The sequence below is a fragment of the Schistocerca americana genome, chromosome 7 (genome assembly GCF_021461395.2).
Source record: "Schistocerca americana isolate TAMUIC-IGC-003095 chromosome 7, iqSchAmer2.1, whole genome shotgun sequence".
Classification (NCBI taxonomy): domain Eukaryota; kingdom Metazoa; phylum Arthropoda; class Insecta; order Orthoptera; family Acrididae; genus Schistocerca; species Schistocerca americana.
Window position 1 is genome coordinate 406,656,657 of NC_060125.1, and position 23,634 is coordinate 406,680,290.

General features: G+C 43.2%; 1 protein-coding gene across 1 annotated transcript in view; it reads right to left on the reverse strand.

Annotated features, from left to right (window-relative positions):
* Positions 1 to 19,897, reverse strand: part of LOC124622414 (ufm1-specific protease 2) — a 77,002-nt gene extending 57,105 nt beyond the window's left edge. Inside the window, exons 1-2 of the mRNA XM_047148104.1 lie at positions 19,778 to 19,897; positions 2,535 to 2,777 (exon numbers count right to left, since the gene is read on the reverse strand). Coding sequence (XP_047004060.1) covers positions 2,535 to 2,777; positions 19,778 to 19,828 — 294 coding nt within the window. The 5' untranslated portion in view covers positions 19,829 to 19,897. The remainder of the gene's footprint in view (positions 1 to 2,534; positions 2,778 to 19,777) is intronic.
* Between the last annotated feature and the right edge of the window lie 3,737 nt (positions 19,898 to 23,634).

Genomic DNA, 23,634 nt, shown 5'->3' on the forward strand with positions numbered 1-23,634 from the left:
CTGCCTCAATGCTGTGGGGTCATGAAATGGCCAGGGGGGCAGATTATGACCCAGTGTCAAGTGTTAACATTAGGTGAGATGTCAGGGGATCCACTGATATAGGTTCTGTGGCACACTGCCTGAGGAGATCAGGTGTCTCACGGGCCACCACAATCTCCATGTTGGGCACAGAAGGAGTACATGCAGAGTCCGGTGATGTACGGGCAACTGGAGTTTACTTCATGGCAGAGGACTTCTTTTTGTCCTCCTCCTCCTCAGATGATGAGAACAGAGAAGGTTTTCCTGAATTGGTTTCAGGGCAGAGGAAGAATGAGAAGTTCGACAGCCTGCAGGCTGTGATTCCTTCAGCCACTGGATAGTGTTTGGCTATGGGCCAGCAGGAACCATGGAAGGAAGAGTCGCAAAGCACCTTTTCCTAGCTAAAGAAGATGGAGGAAGATGAAGTGCCTCCAGCTGAGGGATGGGGACTGGTGTTCCCAGCAGATGGGGAGCCAATGCTCCCGAAGTGGGTGTTGTGGATGCACCAGAAGGGCTCCCAAGCGCCCGGGGGACAGGTATCAGCCGGCAACTCTGAGGGCTCACCATTAGAGATTCTACAGAGGAAGGCACCATTGACAGAGAAGGTGACACAGTTGCAGCTGTAGCATAAAATTGTGTCATTTGTCTAGGATTAAAAGCATATACATTTTTCTGACCTCTTGATATGTGAGCTTGTCCAGTGTCTTATACTCCTGGATTTTCTTCTCACACTTAAAAACAGAGCAATTTGGTGAGCAGGGAGAGTGGAGCTCGCCACAGTTTACACAGATGGAAGGTTACGCACAAGGAACATTCACATGCAGCAGATGGACACAATCCCTACAGACAGGGGTAGCAGTGCAATGGGAAGGCATATGTCCAAACTTCATACAACTGAAGCATCTCATACAAGGAGTAGTATATGGTTTCACGTCGCACCAGTAGACCATCACCTTGACCTTCTAAGGCAACATACCACCCTTGAAAGCCAAGATGAAGGCCCCAGCAACAACTCTGTTTTCCCCTTGGTCCCCTATGGACATGACAGATGAAGCGCACACCCCATCACTCTATGGTGGCCCGCAGCTAATCATCAGATTGTGGAAGAAGATTACGATGAAAGATGATGCCCTGGACCACATTAAGATTCTTGTGGGGAGTGACAGTCGCAGGAATGTCACCAAACTTTTCACATGAGTGTAGCACCTGTGATTATGCAAGAGATGATGTTTTAATTAGGAGGGAGCTGCTCTTGTTCTTAGAGATGGCTGTAACTTCCTCGTGTTTGCCATAAAGTTTTCCACAAAAAAATTAAGGTTTTGTGGTCAAACAGGTGTCCCCACTGGTTCTTGTACAGACCAAGTATTGGGGGGGGGGGAGAAGGAATTTACTCCTTGTCGTCTGGTCCTACATTCCTCCTACGGCACGGCAAGGAAAGGGAACGCATTGGGATCAAAATATGTTGCATCATATGAAGCCTTTCCTTCCCAGCCACAGCAATGGCTACCTGGCCAGTAATCCACTGTCAGTGGTCCTTGTGCCCCAGTCACGATGCGCACATACTCCATAGCATACAGTGCGCAGGCACCCACAGTGTGATCCCTGAGTGGTCAGGGGGCTACCATTACGCAAGTGCTTAATGATCCGCCACATCAGGATGCTAACGTGCTGGCATTTGAGTGTATGAAAACACGAAGGAAGGGTGCCAGAGTGGACAAGCACAGAGGTGGAGTGTACACCACAGTGGGTGATCTTCCCTGCATGACACATACTTCTGTAAAATTTGGAAAAGATACCAGGTCAAATCCAATAATGGGGACAGTGTAAATGTTAATGGAAGGTGAAGATAGTGCCGAGAGCAAACCAGAAATCAAGACCAAAATCGTGAACCAAGTCCAGGCAGAGTCTGCACCAAAAGGACCATCTGACGCAGAGTCACAAGAGGTAAGAGATTGCTGAAGTGTAGATTTGCAGCACAGAAAGGGAAGTAGTGCAGCAAAGGCTGGGGCCCCATGCTAGCCAAGTGCATACTCACCAAAGGGCGGTAAGCCCCCTCGGGGTTCCGCAAATAGTTGGACTGTAGAGTACAAACAGCAATGTAGATAAATACATACAAAAAATTCTGCTATGGCTCAAAGTGCATTAAGCAGGAATTTCAATAGCACCAGAGTTCACAAAAAATCAATGACTGTACGCTTGTTTATTTAGAGATGCTGTTAAAATTTGTGTGAATGTCAATTGTACACCTGTGTTGCCATATCAAATGTCTGCTAATCATATTAAACAAATAACATTACAACCTACTCATCAATAAAATCATTACCATTTGAAAAAGTGTCAGTCTGCAAATGGCTACAGTAGCTCACTACACTTAGAAGATGCTGACCATTTGTGCCAGCAATATGACAAATAAGCTGATGAATACATATTAGCCTAAAAAAGCTTTTTTTTTACCAGTGGCAATAATTAATAACAATAATAATAATCAAAAGATGCTTATAGTAGGCAATACTAACCTCACTTTTGTGTTTCTGATTCTGTTCTTCATTGGTATTCACAGATCTCAGGACACCACACAATGTAAGTCCTGCTGGAAGGTTCCTTTCACTGAATGAGGCCTTCTCGTGAAAGTCACCCTCTTGCAAGTTTTTATTAGGATTCAGTTTCTGTTCAATGGAGAATCCCAGCACCAAAACATAATCGTGTTCTTTAATTCCATACAGGCATCCAACATTTGGTACATCCAGTGCTACTGCCCTCTGTAACAAGATGGTAGAATTGGTGACTGCCACCATGGAAGCTATAGGATGGGTGCAGTGAACATTCATTCTCTCACATTTCATGTCACATAAAAGACATATTTTAGGTTTTTGGAATGAATCAAACTATAAACCAACTGGCAGGTTACCTCTGTACACTATGCTAACAACCAATTACAACTAACATTAAACTACTCATACTAATAATTGTGGAAATTATTTCTACATCTTTTCAAGCAGCAGCCTTCAAATTAATGGGGAAGGGGCATCTTTCCGCTATCATTAAATAATTTCCATGGCTCATCAAAGAAGAATGCCTTCCCTGCCAGGGAAATATTTTAATATGTAAATTGAAGGGGGATCACTGCTATCAGCTGCAGCGGGACATTTTTGTGGAATCAGTGCCAACATGTGAAAATGTCAAAGACTGGGATTCGAACCCAGGGTCTCCTGCTTATTAGGTATGTGCGGTAATCTGGGACACAGCATTATCACAACTGCACTGATAATCTCAGTACGCCTCATGGTTGTTCCATGCTCCCATCGAATGCCATCAATCTGCAGTTCCTGGCCATTATACTCCTGTTCACCACTTAGAGATTCCCACAGGAGGTCAGACATATTTGTGCATTCACATTGAGGAAAGTGGATCCATTGCCCAGGTAGGCTTATCAATTACTTGAATGTGCAGTGTCTGTTCCTTCAAAAGAAGACACTACGCAGATAAATGTCCCGCTGCAGCTGATATGGGAAAATCTACTGTTGATGAGAGCAAGCTCCAATGTCATTTGGCTGGGAAACTAGCCCTACATGTAAGTGTAAATAGTGAACTCAATGGTTACAGCATATGATGTTCATATGCAAAAAAATGTTGCGACTAGGCTACTGCCTGTAGGGGAAATTGTCAAGAAGGGAAATACAGTCACTTTTGACATGCAAGGAGCAAGAGTAATCAATGAAGATGGTGAAGTTATGTCTACAGCAAGTAACGAAGGGGATATTTTTACGTTGGATGCCTCTGACAGTAAAAATAGCTATGTTAGTCATTCAGTATACTCAGCGGAATGTTTTTTATGGCAATGTAGACTCGGGATATGGTAAAGGGAATACATAATTATAGTGTATCCAAGGACCCTTGTGAGACATGCATAAAAGGAAAACAAGTATGGCTACCTTTTAAGACTAGTACAGTAAATCTGCAGAGGTCTTACAGTTAATCCATAAAGATGTATGTGGTCTGATGGAGTGCAAATCTGTAAGTGGGACTTACTATTTTCTTACGTTTATTGATGATTATTCAAGATATACTCATGTTTATTTTCTTAGTTCCAAAGACCAAGTGAGTGACACTTTTGAGGAATATCATAATGTGGTTGAAAGGTGGATGGGAAAGAAGATAAAGGTCATCAAGTCTGATAATGGGAGAGAATATGTTAGCCAGAAATTGAAGACACTTCTGGCAAAAATGGGAATCAGGCATCAAACTACCATAAGGAACAGCCCATCTCAAAATGGGGTTGCTGAGAGGGCTAATAGGACCACTATCGAAAAAGGAAGGAGCATGATAACTGATCCTGAATTATAAAAAGATTTTTGGGTAGAGGCGGTGTGAACAGTCGTATATTTGAACAATAGATCACCTACAAAAGCGTTAAGGAACAGAACCCCCTATGAGATATGGGCAGGAAGGAAACCTGACCTAAGCAATATTAGGGTTTTTGGGTGTGATGCAATGGCGCACATTCCAAAACAGCTGAGAGGAAAATGTGACCCAAAAGCTAAAAAGTATATTTTTGTAGGCTATAGTGAGAATTCAACAGTCTACCGATTAATGAATCCATTGTATAAAAGGATAGTTACAAGCAGAGATGTAGTATTCTTTGAAAATAGAAAGGACTCTGAAGAGGACAAGACTACTAACTTAACTGCACCTAGTTCTGAGAGTGAAACCTTATGTGCAGAAAGAGAAAGTGAAGAACAGGAAGAGAACAGTCAAAGGCAAATGGAGACTATTTATTATGACAGTGAGTTTGAGGATGAACAAAATGAAGATAGCAATGTAGGGGTTCTTCTCGCATACCAAAACTGTGAGATGAATGCAGTCCAGTCTTTTAATGATGAGCCAGCAATAGCAGACGAAGCAATGAGTGGCCACCGAACTCTCAAGAATGGAAGGAAGCAATGGAAAGGGAATTGGAATCTTTATCTCAGAATGAAACCTTTGAATGTGTAAATATGCTGGCAGATAAGAAACCATTACAGGTAAGATGGGTATTCACTTTGAAGAGCCCCAAAAATTCATCACCAAGATATAAAGCATGACTTTCAATAAAAGAATATTCACAAAAACAAGGCGTAGTTTACAAAGAAACTTTTTCACCCGTAGTCAAGTATGCCTCATTGAGATATCTTTTAGCCTTGGCAGCAAAACAAAATTCAACAATTCATCATATGGATGTAAAAACAGCATAATTAAATGGGATATTGGAGGAGATATATGCCATTCCACTAACAGAAGTCATGAAAACCAGATTGGAAAGAAAAAAGATTTGGCATTTGCGAAAAAGAATTTATGGACTTAAACAGAGTGGACATTGCTGGATTCAATGTCTACATGAAACTCTAATAAATATGAATATGTAGCAATCTAAGGCAGATCCCAGTATATACAACAAAAGGGGAGGAGAAGGGATAATAATAATGGCAATATGGGTGGACGACTTCTTTATCCTGACTGAAAACAAAAGCCAAATGAGAATTTTTAAGAAACAGCTGCAAACCAAATTTAAGGTGCATGATTTGGGAGAAGTTAAATGTTATTTAGATACACAGATCACTAAGGATGAAGAGAGACAAGAATTGAGCATAAATCATTCATCATATACAGAAAAAATCTTAAGGAAATTTGGCATGAATGACTGTAAACCCATAACTACTCCAATGGAAGAAGGAGTGAAGGTAAATATAAATGAGATAGATGTGGAATGTCATAAGAATGTTACATATTTAGAAGCAGTACGGAGTCTGTTATATTTGTCTCATAGGTCACGACCTGACATTGCTTTTGCCACCAAGGCAGTGAGCAGATACTGCAGAGACCCAAAGGCTGTGGAAAGGATATTCCGATATCTAAGAGGAACTTCAAACCACAAATTAAGATACCGTAGAGAAGGTAATGCTAAACTAGAACGCTACAGCAATGCAGACTGGGCGCTGAATTACTCCACTACTGGCTGCTGCTTTAAATTAAAGGGGGGGTCTCATTCACGGTCCTGTCAAAAGCAAAAAACTGTTGCATTGAGTACTGTAGAGGCCGAATATATGGCGCTGTATTACACCACACAGGAAGGATTGTAGCTAAGACCATTAATATGTGAAGTAGAACCCAATTTAATTAAGGACCTATAATGATCTTCTGTGACAATAAAGGAGCCATTAACCTAGCTAAAAATGATGTCACTAGTGCTAGGACAAAACATACTGATATAAGCCACCATTTTATTCAGGACCACAGAGTGACAGAACATCGCCATGGTTGGTTGGTTGATTTAAAGGCGGGAGAAGGGACCAAACTATGAGGTCATCGGTCCCTTGTTCCTAATAAAATAATGCCACAAATTTGAGAATAAAATGGATGAAACATATAACACAAAACGGAAAGAAAGGAAAAGCCACAAGAACGAAGGGAAGGCAATGAACACTTCAAAAAAAAAAAAAAAAAAAAAAAAAAAAAGGACAAGAAAACAACTGAGAGACGCTAGAAACAGAAGAGAGTAAAACATGAGAGTAGATTACAGTGGCTGGCCAAGCACGAGAATAAAAAGGGAAAGCCAGCCACTCTGCAACACATTAAGGGGGGTAGGACGTCAAACGGACCGACTTGGAGCAGGAGAGGCACCACAGGATATTTTAATTTCCACTGTCTATACTTTTATAAATAAATTCATAAAACTTTGTCAGCATGACCAGGAAGGATTCATAATTCACACTCATAGCAGTGGAAGTTCGAAAACATAATGAAAGTTATATGTATTCGCAATACATTACAGTTGTCTATGTTAAGGGTCAGTTGCCACTCCCTGCACCAAGTGCCTATCCGCTGCAGATCTTCCTGCATTTCGCTACAATTTTCTAATCCTGCAACTTCTCTGTATACTACAGCATCATCCGCAAAAAGCCGCATGGATCTTCCGACACTATCTACTACGTCATTTATATATATTGTGAAAAGCAATGGTCCCATCACACTCCCCTGTGGCACGCCAGAGGTTACTTTAACGTCTGTAGACGTCTCTCCATTGATAAAAACATGCTGTGTTATGTTTGCTAAAAACTCTTCAATCTAGCCACACAGCTGGTCTGATATTCCGTAGGCTCTTACTTTGTTTATCAGGCGACAGTGTGGAACTGTATCGAACGCCTTCCGGAAGTCAAGAAAAATAGCATCTACCTGGGAGCCTGTATCTAATATTTTCAGGGTCTCATAAACAAAGAAAGCGAGTTGGGTCTCACACGATCGCTGTTTCCGGAATCCATGTTGATTCCTACATAGTAGATTCTGGGCTTCCAAAAACGACATGATACTCGAGCAAAAAACACTTTCTAAAATTCTACAACAGATCGACATCAGAGATATAGGTCTATAGTTTTGCGCATCTGCTCGACGACCCTTCTTGAAGACTGGGACTACCTGTGCTCTTTTCCAATCATTTGGAACCTTCCTTTCCTCTAGAGACTTGCGGTACATGGCTGTTAGAAGGGGGGCAAGTTCTTTCGTGTACTCTGTGTAGAATCGAATTGGTATCCCATCAGGTCCAGTGGACTTTCGTCTATTGAGTGATTCCAGTTGCTTTTCTATTCCTTGGACACTTATTTCGATGTCAGCCATTTTTTCGTTTGTGCGAGGATTTAGAGAAGGAACTGCAGTGCTGTCTTCCTCTGTGAAACAGCTTTGGAAAAACGTGTTTAGTATTTCAGATTTACGCGTGTCATCCTCTGTTTCAATGCCATCATCATCCCAGAGTGTCTGGATATGCTGTTTCGAGCCACTTACTGATTTAACATAAGACCAGAACTTCCAAGAATTTTCTGTCAAGTCGGTACATAGAATTTTACCTTCGAATTCACTGAACGCTTCACGCATAGCCCTCCTTACGCTAACTTTGACATCATTTAGCTTCTTTTTGTCTGAGAGGTTTTGGCTGTGTTTAAACTTGGAGTGAAGCTCTCTTTGCTTTCGCAGTAGTTTCCTAACTTTGTTGTTGTACCACGGTGGGTTTTTCCCGGCCCTCATAGTTTTACTCGGCACGTACCTATCTAAAACGCATTTTACGATTGCCTTGAACTTTTTCCATAAACACTCAACATTGTCAGTGTCGGAACAGAAATTTTCGTTTTGATCTGTTAGGTAGTCTGAAATCTGCCTTCTATTACTCTTGCTAAACAGATAAACTTTCCTCCCTTTTTTTATATTCCTATTAACTTCCATATTCAGGGATGCTGCAATGGCCTTATGATCACTGATTCCCTGTTCTGCACATACAGAGTCGAAAAGTTCGGGTCTGTTTGTTATCAGTAGGTCCAAGATGTTATCTCCACGAGTCGGTTCTCTGTTTAATTGCTCGAGGTAATTTTCGGATAGTGCACTCAGTATAATGTCACTCGATGCTCTGTCCCTACCACCCGTCCTAAACATCTGAGTGTCCCAGTCTATATCTGGTAAATTGAAATCTCCACCTAAGGCTATAACATGCTGAGAAAATTTATGTGAAATGTATTCCAAATTTTCTCTCAGTTGTTCTGCCACTAATGCTGCTGAGTCGGGAGGTCAGTAAAAGGAGCCAATTATTAACCTAGCTCGGTTGTTGAGTGTAACCTCCACCCATAATAATTCACAGGAACTATCCACTTCTACTTCACTACAGGATAAACTACTACTAACAGCGACGAACACTCCACCACCGGTTGCATGCAATCTATCCTTTCTAAACACTGTCTGTACCTTTGTAAAAATTTCGGCAGAATTTATCTCAGGCTTCAGCCAGCTTTCTGTACCTATAACTATTTCAGCTTCGGTGCTTTCTATCAGCGCTTGAAGTTCCGGGAGTTCCTAGTGATGCTGACAAAGTTTTATGAATTTATTTGTAAAAGTATAGACACTCGAAATTAAAATGTCCTGTGATGCCTCTCCTGCTCCAAGTCGGCCAATTTGCGTCCTACCCCCCTTAAAACCTCCACCCTAAAAGCACTAGCGTGGAGGACACAGAGGGACAAAGGACATGTGGTAAAACCTACATAGAAGTATAAAACAAACTCTCACGGATAAAACGTAAACTTAAAGCTGCTGTGGAGGCACTGTCACCCAATGCCGAACGCAGGGTGCCACAGAGCAGCTGAAAGTGGGCAGTCGAGCAATAGGTGGACAACTGTCTTTTGGGAGCCACAGCTACACTGAGGTGGGTCCTCGTGACGGAGTAGGTAACCGTGCGTTAGCAACGTATAGCCAATGCAGAGTCGGCAGAGGACAACTGATGCCCTGCGAGAGGCCTGCATAGAAGACTTCCACACATTCATAGTCTCCTCAATGACACGCAGTTTGTTGCGCGTGTTGTTATGCCATTCTGTCTCCCATAGCTGCAAAACCCTGCGGTGTAAGACAGAATGCAGGTCAGCTTCGGAGATGTCTATCTCCAGCAGTGGTATCTGCGTCGCCTGTTTGGCCAACCTGTCGCCAAGTTCGTTGTCGGGGATTCCAACGTATCCTGGGGTCCACACAAACACCATGGAACAGCGGGACTGTTCAGGGGCATAGATGGACTCCTGAATGGACACTACCAGAGGGTGGCGAGGGTAGCACTGGTTGATAGCTTGTTGCTCAATGAGTCAGTACACAGGAGAAATGAGTCACCAGGGAATGAGCGGATGTACTAAAGAGCACGAGATATGGCCAACAGCTCTGCAGTGAAAACTCTGCAGCCAACTGGCAATGAGTGTTGCTCAATATGTCCTCCATGAACATATGTGAAACAGACGTGACCGTCAGCCATTGAGCCATCGGTGTAAACCACTCCAGAGACCCAGAACACGTCAAGAATCGAGAGGAAGTGACAGCGGAGAGCGGCGGGGTTAACGAAGTCTCTAGGGCCATGCAAAAGGTCCAGACGAAGCTGCAGCCTAGACGTACATCATGGAGGTGTACGTGAACGGAGCACAAGTAGAGGTGGTAAAGGGAAGGACTCCAGTTCGGAGAGAAGGGACCACACGCAAGCTGCGATTGTTAGCCCCGATCTGGGCCGCAGACGCGGGAGATGGACTGCCGCAGGTGGGGTAAAGGAGATGGTAATTCAGATGCTCAGGGGAACTATGAATGTGTGCTGCGTAACTGGTGAGCAGTTGCGCACGTCTGATCTGCAGTGGAAGGACACCAGCCTCCACCAGTACGCTGGTCACTGGACTCGTCCTGAAAGCTCCTGTCGCTAATCGAACCCCACAGTGGTGCACAGGGTCAAGTAAATGCAATGCTGAAGGTGGTGCGAACCATAAACCACACTTCCATAATCAATTCGGGATTGGACAAGGGCTCTGCAGAGCTGCAGCAGCATACAGCGATCTGCACCTCACTTGGTGTTGCTCAGGCAACGGAGGGCATTGAGGTGCTGCCAGCACTTCTGCTTAAGCTGATGAAGATGAGGGAGCAAAGTCAATCAAGCGTCGAAAACCAGTACTAGGAATTGGTAAGTCTCCACTACAGTGAGTGGATTATCATTAAGGTAAAGTGTGGGTTCCAGATGAACAGTACGACGCCGACAGAAGCGCATGACACACGACTGCGGCTGAAAACTGGAAACCATGGGCTAGAGCCCATGACTGCGCCTTGCGGATGGCTCCCTGGAGGCACCGCTCAGCAACAACAGTACTGGAGCAGCAGCACGAAATGCAGAAGTCGTCTGCATACAGAGAAGGTGAGACAGAGGGCCCGACAGCTGCTGCTAGACCATTAATGGCCACTAAAAATACACACACACTCAATATAGAGCCCTGCGACTCCATTCTCCTGGATATGGATGGAACTATGGGAGTCACCAACTTGGACACAGAAAGTACAGAGCAACAGGAAGTTTTGGATAAAAATCGGGAGTGCTCCCTGGAGACCCCACTCATACAATGTGGCAAGGATATGATGTCGCCAAATTGTGTCGTATGCTTTACGTAAATAAAAAAAAAGACGGCAATCAGGTGTTGCCGTCCGGAAAAGACTGTTCGGATGGCAGACTTGATGGACACAAGGTTATCAGTGGTAGAGGGACCCTGGCGGAAGCCGTCCTGACATGGAGCCAGCAAGCCACATGACTCCAGAACCCAACCCAACCATCGACATACCATATGTTCCAGCAGCTTACAAAGAATGTTGGTGAGGCTGATGGCTATCCACATCAAGCGGGTTTTTACCGGGTCTGACACTGGAATGATGGTGCTCTCCTGCCATTGTGATGGAAAGACGCCATAGCTCCAGATCCAGTCGAAGAAGACGAGATGATGTTGCTTGTAGTCAGATGAGAGATGTTTAATCATCTGGCTGTGGATGCCATCAGGCCCAGGAGCTGTGTCGGGGCAATGTGCAAAGGCACTGAGGAGCTCCCACTCTGTAAATGGGGAGTTATAGGATTCACAGCAGCGTGTAGTGAATGAGAGGATCTTCCCTTCCAGCCACCGTTTGAGTGTGCGAAAGGCTGGGGGTAATTTTCCGACGCAGAGGCTCGAGCAAAGTGCTTGGCAATCACGTTTGCGTCGGTACATAACTCGCCATTTATGGTAACACCAGGGACAGCTGTTGGGGCCTGGTATCCAAAAAGACGTTTAAACTTTGACCAGACTTGGGAAGGTGACGTGTGGCACCCAATGGTGGAGACGTATCTCTCCCAACACTCCTTCTGTTGTTTAATAAGGTAGCGGACACGCGCAAAGAGCCGTTTAAAGGCTATAAGGTGCTCCAGGGAAGGAAGCTGCTTAGCCCGCTGTAGAGCTCGCTGACGATCCTGAATTGCTACAGCGACTTCTGGTGACCACCAAGGGACTGCCTTACACCTCGGGCACCCTAAAGAGTGAGGCATCGCGTTTTCTGCCGCAGAAACAATTGTGCTAGTCACCTGTTCAACCATCACATCGATGTTACCATGTAGGGGAGATTCAGTGATAACAGCAAAGGTGCAAGTTCCCCAGTCCGCCTTGTTCAAAGCCCATCTGGGCAGGCGTCCGTGCACCTGACAGGAAGATAGGGAAGTGATCACTACCACACAGGTCGTCATGTGCTCTCCAGTGGATAGATGGGAGAAGTCCTGGGCTGCAAATTGCTAAATCAATGGCCGACTAACTACCATGAGCCACACTGAAATGTGTGGCGGCCCAAGCATTTAAGAGGCAGAGGTCGAGTTGCGACAGTAATGGTACCACCTCACAAGGGGTTATGGGCATAAAAAATTCCCAGAAGTAGGAAAGGTTTAGGGAGTTGGTCAATCAGTGCAGCTAATACATTCAGGGGTACTGCACCATCTGGAGGATGATATACATTGCAGACAGTTATTTTCTGTGTCGTCATTCTGACAGCTACAGCTTCAAGTGGGGTTTGAAGGGGCACAAGTTCACCACAGACTGAGTTTAGGACATAAACACAAACTCCACCTGACACTCAACTATAGTCGCTACGGTTCCTGTAATATCCCTTATAGCTGCGGAGGGCAGGGGTCCGCATTGCTGGGAACCAGGTTTCCTGGAGGGCAATGCAGATAGCAGGTGTAAAGCTTAACAGTTGCCGTAGCTCAGCCAGGCGGTGGAAAAAACCGCCACAATTCCACTGGAGTATGACTTCGTGAGACTGGGAAGGCATGGAACATTCAATGAGGCAGTTTATACCTCAGAGTCACTTACTGCCACCTATTTATTGCCTGAGCAGTCTGTATCAATTTGTGTCTGAGGGTCTGGCGAGATCTAGGTCCTCAGCAGACACCAAAATCTTCATCCCAACCTCAGCCATAGAGCTTGTAGGTAGCGGTGGTGTGGGTGCCACCGCAGTTTCCTTAGTCTTAGGGGTTTTCTTCTTGGATTTCTTTCGCTGCTCCTTGGGTTTACCTGGCTAGGAGGACTTCACTGGCTCAGTCTCCGGGACTGAGGATGAGTGTGAAGCCCTACGACCCGCTGCTTTTGGGCTCTTCAGCCACCAGTGGGTGTCGTCTTTCGCACTAGAAGAAACCTGGGAAGCGAGTGACCCAAGGGATGCCTTCCTAGCGAGAGAAGCTGAAGAAGATTTATGCTTCTCCAGCTTAGGAGTGAGGATGAATGTCCCCGATGGTTGCGGGGGGGGGGTGGGGGGGGGGGGGGGGTTGCTCCTGAAGTAGGTGGTGCAGGAGCAACAGGGAGGGAAATGCCCCCCACCATCAAGGAGGCAGGTGTAGTCCTCCGGCTCTGAGAAGTAACCTCGGTTGGTGGAGCTGATTGTGCCACAACTGTTGTAGCGATGGCATAAGACGATGTCATATGCACAGGATGCAAGTGTTCACATTTTCTCTTAGCCTCAATGTAGGTCAGTCTGTCCAGGGTCTTGTACTCCACGATTTTCCTTTCTTTCTGGAGAATCCTGCAGTCGGGCGAGCAAGACGAATGGTGCTCTCCGCAGTTGACACAGATGGGAGGTGGGGCACATGGAGTATTGGGATGTGATGGGCGTCCACAATCTCGGCATGTGATGCTGGAAGTACAGCAGGAAGACATATGGCCGAACTACCAGCACTTAAAACACTGCATCACGGGAGGGATATATGGCTTTACATCACACCGGTAGACCACCACCTTTACCTCCTCAGGCAATGTATCACCCTCAAAGGTCAAGATGAGGGCACCGGTGGCGACCTGATTATCCTTCGGATCCCGGTGGACATGCCAGACAAAATGTACACCTCGCCGCTTTAAATTGGCACGCAGCTCATCGTCCGACTGCAGAAGGAGATCTCTGTGAAATATGATACCCTGGATCATATTTAAGCTCTTATGGGGCATGATGGTTATAGAAATATCCCCCAGCTTGTCACAAGCGAGTAACTCCCATGACTGGGTGGAGGATGCTGTTTTGATCAAAACTGACCCAGATCTCATGTTGGACAAGCCCTCCACCTACCCGAACTTGTCCTCTAAATGCTCAGCAAAAAACTGAGGCTTCATCGTCACGAAAGATTCCCCATCAACTCTCGAACATACAAGGTACTGGGGCAAATAAGATCTGCTGCCATACTTAGCCTGACGTTCCCCCCATGGTGTGGCCAGGGAGGGGAACGATTTGGGGTCGTACTTCTGTGCATTGAATTGAGCTCATGATCACTTAGAGACTGCTGGTGTTTCACCACCAGTAAGAGATGATGGACTATGCTTCATCACATGTCATCCGCCCTGTTGCCACCCACTCTGACCCACACCTGGGAGGATGGCCATTGCCGGGAGTCCCGAAGCTCCAGGGGGATGGGCATCTACCCCTTGGCATACGTGGGGAGTTAACGGTGCAGGAATCAGCAGAGTGATCCCTGTGTGGTCATAGGCTACAACCAACAGGATACATGGCGGCCCTACCACAACGGACTGGCTACTATGCTGGATATCAGGTGCAAAGAAATCCATTGTCATCATTGACGCAGAAATCAACACGGCACAGTGCATGGTGGAAAACGCATCCAGGAACCAGGAAGGTGTCCTCGCCCAAGAGATGGAGAGTGGGCAGGACTGCAATGCGACGACGATAAAGTGAGCTAAAGATCTCAATGCACAATGGACACGATGCACCTTGTAAGGTGCCCTTTCCCAATTGGCTCGCTCTTCGGGAAAATTTTGAAGAATGGAGGTCAAACCCCACAGGGGATCATCACATAAAGGTCGAAACGCGTGAAACTCCTTTTAGTTGCCTCGTACGACAGGCAGGAATACCTTGGGCCTGTTCTAACCTCCGGACCTGCAGGGGGCAAGTGAACATCGCCATTGACTACCTGCGCACAGAAGACATGTTGGCTGACCTTCTGATAAAACCCTTGGACAAAGAGAAGTTTGAAAAGATTGTGGGGCTATCTGGTTTATCTTGTGAAGGCAAACCGCTAAATACAAGTTCAAAGGGTGAGGGGGGGGGGGGGGGGGGGGGGGGGTTGGAATTGTGCGAACAATATATTTCGTGAGAGACAGCGGCAAAATGCATCCTGTGGAATATAATAGACCTCTCTGGTGCTATTGTACGCTCTGAGTTTGTGTGTGTGTGTAATATAATGTTGCTTGATTGTTGCGTTCATTGTATTTTACCTGGAACTGCAAATATGGTTAATGGCACTAAATGTCTTTTACTCACTATTACTTATTCAACTGTGTCAACTCTAATAATCGTGACTTGGTTGTTTTCAACTCTTTCAGCTGCTTTTGAATGCCGAAGATGCCCATTTCTATGTCCTCCTTGTGGTGGTCAAACAGAGGTATGATCCTACATCTACATGAGTGACTTTTTTAATGTGACATTCAGCTTTACTTTTCTATCTTCTACTGCCACACCAGACTAGGCTATAAGTGGTTAAATAGAAGCTTTCAACCCAGTTAGTGATCAGAATTTACTAGGATTCCCGGCACAATCTCTTGCTACTGTATGATGGTGAAAGTAATATGCTTCATGCATCAATTTTTGTATAGATGTATGAATTTGTACTTATTTTTGCCTGTTGATGAAACTGGAGTTTTTTTAAATTTTTATATATTTATTTTTAAACGAAGAGTGCACGATCTGGGTTCTCTCTGCATTTTCTACCTTTTGTTATTAAACCATGGCAGGTCTTTTCCAGCTGCCTTTTGAAGACAAATGTTGTACTGACTAAGATATCTATGCATGACTCACAATGTCAGCACATATTCAGTTTAAACTTTGCCCATAACTACTCTATGTCCATCATTTTGGAAGCAAATGAAGTCCACTGATTGTCTAAGCAGGATGCTAACAACTGCTTATCTCCTCTTTCCAGTAGAAAACTCTGCTAGCCATTTGATGGATTAATTAACTTTAGTACCCATTGTTATGATGACATTGTGATCATTAACTACATATGGGTTGTAAAGAGAGCTTTCAGGGACAACATTCAGGATTACTTTGCAGGAATATCTGTCCATACCGAATACAACAAATTCATAGACATCCCAGTCTATAATCAGTGGGTTAGTCTTCTCTGCCTAATATCGCATGATCAGAACTGAACATAGACTTTCTTTAAATATATCTACAACTGCTATAGTGGAATTGGGTGGCCCATAAAAACATTCAATACTTAATTTGAATTCACCTAGCTCAGTTACTCGTGTGTAGATAACTTCTCAGCCAGATTCAATTTCAACCTTGAAAAACATAAAATTTTTGTTGATCACAATGAACAACACTCCCTCTTCCATGGTATCTAACCTGTCTTTCTAACATATATTCCAGGCCTCCCTAAATATTTCTGAGCTTTCTAATTCAGGTTTCATCTAGCACTCAATTCCAAGAAAAATTTGAGTGAAACAGCTTTCTGAGAGGGTGGTAAATTCAGGTGCTCTGGCAATTTACTGTTAAAATATTGACATTCAAAATGTTTCTACTTTGTAGATTGCTATATCCGCAAGTAGCCGGATATCTGTGTGCATGTCAGAGCTCTGTAAAGAAATGCAACAAGTCGCCAGGTGGGAGAGCCGCCTGGGGAAGAATAACCCAAGTTAACGGTAGGTATGTGAAACGCAACAGGCGGACTGTGGACAAAACAATAGACCAAGACATGGACAAACAAATTAGATGACATCAAGGCGCTAAGCAAAGTCTTTGCCACAACAATGATGACAAGACCCAGAGCAGCGGTGAGAATAATCCAAGGGGCGATCAAAGAGAATAACTAGGTGACAAGCAAGGTAGATGTGAAGCAGCACTAGTACGTTTAAGATAGATCTGACAATATCAAGCACAAGCAGTGAGCTGACCAGCTACATGCTGGACGGCTACCTATATACCGGTCATGTGGAACACAATAGCCTTTTGTATTCATGTGGCACGAGATGGAGGCAGTCTCGGCATGTGAGTGGCCACAGTGCCCCATACCGCTCATCTAAGTCCATTTCCTCCGGCGGGATTTTAGCCTCCGCAGTGCCCGATACACAACAAGATTTTGCTCTCAGCATATCGGCTGGCATGTGTTCATCATAGAATCTCTAATAACTATGGCCCAGCTTAAAAATCTCCCACACGCACTCACCCCCCACCCCCTCCCGCTCCAATACTATTAGGATGAGAGTGAAATCCAGTCAACATCATTAACATGACATATGTTATTTAAAATGATTGCTTAATGTTCACTGCAAACAATCCTACCACCTATTCTTGCCTGTATGATAAATTATTAAATACAATGCAGGCTTTCATGATCAGTACTCACATGCTGTGATTGTAGTTGAACTGAGATTGGGCCATGGCCTAAGGTATGTTTCTGTACCCATTGTTCTGTCTTCTAATGCTAGGCACATCCTCAGAGGTTATAGAGACTTTGTTGCTTGCAAATCATGCAGTAGGACCAAGGAACCAACAATTTTGATTCTCTGATATTGCAGTTTTATCAAAGTCCAATCATCACCACATTAGGACATACAGACAAGCCACAGAAATTCCAAACCACAGAAACTACTTCAACAAAAAAGGAGAATGACTAAAATTAGTGAAGGGGTGAGCCTTGAGCTGAATAAAGAAAACAGCATCAACTGCTCGGCAGTACAAGCTCCATAACACACCTCAATGTGACTGTGTTCTTAAGCAGCGATTGAATGACATCACAACCCAATCATTGCACAGTTGCATACAAACAGTTTGGCCTTCCATGCTTGTCTGTGTTTGAGTAACAACTAACAAAGTCTTTATAGTCTCTGCAGCTGTTTCCAGCATTAGGAGATGCAACATTATGTGCAGAAACATGGCTTAGACCTCGGCCTAAAGCCTATATATCTGAAACCAACAAAAAGTAAATAATCGTCGTGAATATCAACATTGTATGTTTTGAGGTTTGTGACCCTCATACTCATGTAGATAGAGTGGTTTACAACTTTTTTTGTGCTGCAGATGTGCTGAGTAGTATAGGGAAAGCTACAAAAAGCAAGGCCTGGTGCTAATAAATGGTTCAACCATTCTATTATGCCCCTACTCTAATGTGGAAATGTGTGTGACTATTAGATATGAAGTGCATATGACACAGTCAATTGTGTAAAACTGGTGATAGTGATGAGAAAATCTCTGCTTGTTATGTGTGCAAGAAGGAAAAGGGTGCAAGTTTGAGGAGATTAGTGGCACAGAAGAAGCAATGTAAAAGCTGCGCACAATAATATTAATAGTATCATTCTATATCCATCCATAGCTCATATTTTGTCATCCACTCTTGGTTTTCTAGAGAAGACTGTCAATGCAACATGATCAAAACTTTATTAGTGTTTTGAAAAAACATAATTCCAGATGGTGCGTAGTCCATGAAATGGTCCTACAGATTGTTCTGGAATGTATCTGTTTACTTGCGTTTAACATTAAATGCTCTTATTAAGTTTTTATGTTGTTGTATGTGGCTTGAGGGTTATCAATAGCGCTTTTACAGTGTTCAGTGCCTACTTATATTCATCTCTGCTTGATCTGTTATCTACCTGCACGACATATAGAAGAATTATTGCTATACTTGGTTTATTAATTTCACATAATGATCATTCTTATAAAATAAACAGAAATACGGAAGCGTTCGATCCCACCCGTCTGCTTTGACCCATGACGTCACAAACATGGAGGAAACAAAAACAAACACACACACTACCCACAAGAAGCCTAATGACACTAACGGGACAAGCGCGGCAAATGGGGTGTTTTGGGTGGGGGGCAAACTAAATATAAACAAATTTAGACGCCTTGCGTAGCTACAACGTGTAAGTGAAGACAGCCATGCATGAATACCCACCCACCTCCCCAGGGGTCGTAACCCATGCAACCCATAGAAGATAAAGATGCTTCAGTAGCTGATTAGTGTTTTTTGTCTTTTAAAAAAAAAAAAAAAAATCTCACGGGATAGAACGAACAGATCAGAAAGATAAATATAATAAACTAAAACAGAAATTCGTGGAAACAGATAATTAAAATAAGTAATAAGTGTTTTTAAATTAAAAAAAAAATCTCACGAGATAGAACGAACAGACCAGAAAAGTAAATAAAATAAGATAAAACGGAACTGGAGACAGCCACACTCAAACCAAACTCCGCGCCGTCATGACGTCACATACGACAACACCCTTACGTCACGTGTCAAAGCCGACGCGTTGGATCGGACGCTTCACACTAAAAAAGCAAACATACAAGAATGGTCCAAACTCTGTCACTGCTGTCCTCGTCAAGAACTGTTACTTACAGAACTGGAAAAAAACCAAGTAAGGTATATATATCGGTGTGGCCCGAGGGTTAAACAAATGGAATTTCCAAAGTAAAGGTCCATTTTTACTGTAATGCTCTTTCTGCTGACGCTGTATGCGTATCAATGATTATGACTGATATAAAAGCCTTCTTTGAATAATAGGATACACCAAAGTCAATGCAAAAGCAAGTACAACGTGAGAATTTGGCTCCTGCTGTAGCAACTATCCATTAACTTAATTCCGGCTAAAAAATACATAATCTGTAACGAGCAGTGTCAAGTCACATAATCACAGTACATTGTCACCGAATACCTACAGTAACTATTCTTCCTTTGTACCCTGCTCAACATATCACACCGTACTTATTTCAATAACAAATATCACGCGGCAAAAACAATACGTTTCCTGTTCACACTTTGACAGATCATTAACACGTCTACCATTAGCATATGGTTCTAGTAAAGCATCTATTCCACTCCGCTTTACAAAATGAAATTTAATTTCAGCACAATGACGCTTTGTAGGAAAAGGAGGCACCTTACCTCCAAAAAATTTTTGGTTATTCTAATTTCAGGACTAATTCCCTTATTCATTTTCTCTAAATCTCACTCTTTAAACGTTTCAAATCAAAACACTACCACAACACTGTCTCTGGAATCACCAATGATATCAATAATCTCTGGCAGCAATTTAGTGCTAGATCTTTGTACAAAGTTTGCAACAGAATTCATCGACTTCGGCGGCAACTTCTATATTCTATACTATCAAGCTCGATAATATCTTTACAGTGCATCAGCAAGTTCTACATCTTAGAAGAATGCGGACTGCCTGTTTTGTTCAGTTCTAACTAGCTATGATGTAGTGTTTCACTTGTCATTTAGTAACCAATTGTGTTTCGTCGATCACGTTAAAGGCCATTTCACACAGACCGTCACGACACATCAAGCCATTCCGAGTCACATAAAAACATTCCATAATGGATTTCAAATGCCGGCATTCAAACTGTCCGAGAACGGACCATCGTAACAGACCTATGTTGATCGGGAAGAAAGTTTTGATGGTGTCATCGTCTGCTAACATCGGAAGTTAACACAGTTTTACCGCGGTCACTCTTGTAGTAGTGGATTTTCTGCTTTTGTTTCTTCGTAACATTTATTTCATACTTATGCGTTGTTATCGTGGCAAACAGCAAATATTCCATGAAGGCCTATTCACACTGGCCGCCACGTCACGACATGGCACCGTCACGTCGAGGTGTATTCACGTTGTCCGTCACCTCACGTCAGTTCACTTCACCCAGTATCAAAGGGTAAAAATGATATTATAAGTTACCATCCCTGATACAAAAAGTCAGAGTACAGCGTCAGATATGAGGAGATAACAACGATAAACTTCGTTAATGGCCAAACAATCTTCATAATGTATGTTTTTGGTCAACTTTATGTGGTAAATTGTTGAGTAGTGTAACATCAGTTCCAAACATCGACATATAATTGGTGTCGAAAATAGATAACTAAAATTATATCAAGCAATATTTTTAAGGGACTAAATAGCGTCAGTTTTCGTTATCCATTAAGTTTTTTCTTTCGTAAGTAATACAATAATATCAGAAACAGTTGTATTTTTCTCCTTCGTTACAGCTGACATTTTCACTTAAAAAGTTATTTGATGAAAATTGTTTCCTCAACTTGCGTTCTTATTTGTTTACAGTGTATAGTTCTAAAGGTTAAGGGTGATGAAGATGGCGAATAATCACACAACTCAGATTGAATGTAGGACACTTTTATTATCACACAAAGCGTGCACAAGGCAAGAATCCAAACTTAGCAAAACCATACGCCAGACTGTCAGAGAGTTTCTGCCTGGCGTTCTGGTCGACCCCCAGCGATGCTATTTGTCAATTCCATCTTCCCACAGAGCACCCTCCCACCCCCTTAGTGTGGAGCACTGTTAGGATCGCTGTGTGGAGTGACATGGTGGTGGGACTGCATGAAGACAGATTGGTCTTCCAGGTGGATTGCCATCTGCAGTGGTGAGGTCATCGAAGGGTGGTCTATCCAGATGGCATTCAGGTGGTAATCATGAAGGTGGTGGGCTTGTGGTGGGGCACCTGTACTGCGAGTGTGTGGTGGCGTCTGGGGATCTCAGCACAGACAGTGTGCCATCAGGGCTGTTTGGCGCCAGCTATGTTGAGAGACTTGTGAAGGTATCTTTGATGCAAATGTTGGATGTGAGGGTGGGCAGTATCAATGTCATGTGGCAATTTGATGGACACCATGCAATGGAGCTTTCTGCAATCTGGCAATCGGTGTGCTGACTGTCGATGAGGAGGTCGTTGTCTATGAGTTGTTCTGATGTTCCTCGAGAAGGAAGTCACAGATGTACAGCAGTAAGTAGGAGTTTGTCGATAAATTGCTGATGGGAGGGTTGCCACATGTCAGAGCTGGAGGTACTTGGCATGTGTTGTCATCCGATGAAACATCTTCTAGTGTCCACACTGGTTTGAGTTAGGTGACATTTAATAATATGTGGGAAGTTCGATAAACTTTTCGGACCACTTTTTGGGGGTCTGAGTAGGGGATGTAGGGCAGGTCATACTGTGTTATCTTATAATGTATCATCTAACTGTGTGAAGCCTGTTGTAGGCTCATGCTTAAAATTGTGGAATTCGCTGAACAAGAGCTAAAAGACCCCAAATGAGAAAGAAAACCAGATTAGACTGTTTTAACTTATAGTTTTATAAAATGTAAAATTTGCTTTGTATCTCCATAAACGTTCCACAACAAAGCATAATTATTGTGAGACAATATGTTACATTGTAGACAGTTGCACGTTAGGGCATGTTATTACATGAAGTCTTATGATCTCTAAATTGCATTATTTTAGCTTCTTTTCCATGAAAACTAATGAAGTTATTACACCAAAAGTAATTTCTCAATAATATACAAAAGTTATTGTGTCATGGAGGTGATAAATGGAGCAACTGCATTGTATCACAGCTGTACCTATAGCTGTAAGAATACAGTTGAAAATAAAACAAAAATTAAGTTTTGTCCTTCTAATTAAGCATTGCTGAAAAGAACAGTTCATTACTTTAAAATCTAGGTGACATGGTCAAGAAAGAAGAGATATAACGTTGTGGCAATGAAAAGAAGTCAGAAGAATTTCCCTTTCACGTGAAATAGACTCACTGTGCAAGAGCTTGGTAAGATAATATAAGAAACATTACACAACTTTCCGAAATACACAGATTCCAAAATGTCTCAGGGGTCAATTGTAGTGATTTTTGTAACATACATCTAGCTTTTCGAATCCAGTGACACCACTGTATCATTACCTATACTGATAATACAGTCCAGTGGTGACCATGACAGGATCTGCATGAAATTCTAATCATTTTCTTTTTATTCGAATCACAAAAGAAACTTTACTTCACAAGCATATACATTTTGTGAATATAATTTTTCGCAAAGGGTTAAATGTACATTTGCATTTGCCATTTATTCTCCATTTCATGAAAAAACTTTCATATATACATGTCACAAGAAGAACTGGAATATAAATAATTGAAGAACATAACAAATCATTTACAGGCAATCATTATTTGTGAACACATTTGTCTTTGGAATATTTGAGTAAAAATTTAGTCAATAATATCTGAATGAGGGAAGGATAGGATCCACCTTGGATCAACAAACACATTAGGAAGTTGCTGAGAAAGCAGAGAATTTTGCACAGTCGTTTTAAACGTAGTCACTGCCCTGCTGACAAACAGAAATTATGCGAAATGAAAGCAGCTGTCAAATGCCAATGAGAGATTCTTTTAACGAATTTGAAATCAATATTTAATCTGCAGATTCTAAAAAGAACCCAAAAAAGTTTTGGTCATACGTAAAATCTATGAATGCTACAAATAATTCAAAACCTTCACTTGCTGACAGTATGGATAATGTAATGGATGATGATAAACAAAAGGCCAATATTCTAAACCTAGCTTTCAAAAACCTGAGCTTGTCACGGTGGCCGTGCAGTTCTAGGCGCTTCAGTCCGGAACCGCGGGACTGCTACGGTCGCAGGTTCGAATCCTGCCTCGGGCATGGATGTGTGTGATGTCCTTAGGTTGGTTAGGTTTAAGTAGTTCTAAGTTCTAGGGGACTGATGACCTAAGATGTTAAGTCCCATAGTGCTCAGAGCCATTTGAACCATTTTTCACTGAGCGAGATGGCGTAGTGGTTAGACACTGGACTCGCATTCAGGAGGACGACGATTCAATCCCGCATCCGGCCATCCTGATTTAGGTTTTCCGTGATTTCCCTAAATCGCTCCAGGCAAATGCCGGGATGGTTTCTTTCAAAGGGCACGGCCGACTTCCTTCCCCGTCCTTCCCTAATCCGATGAG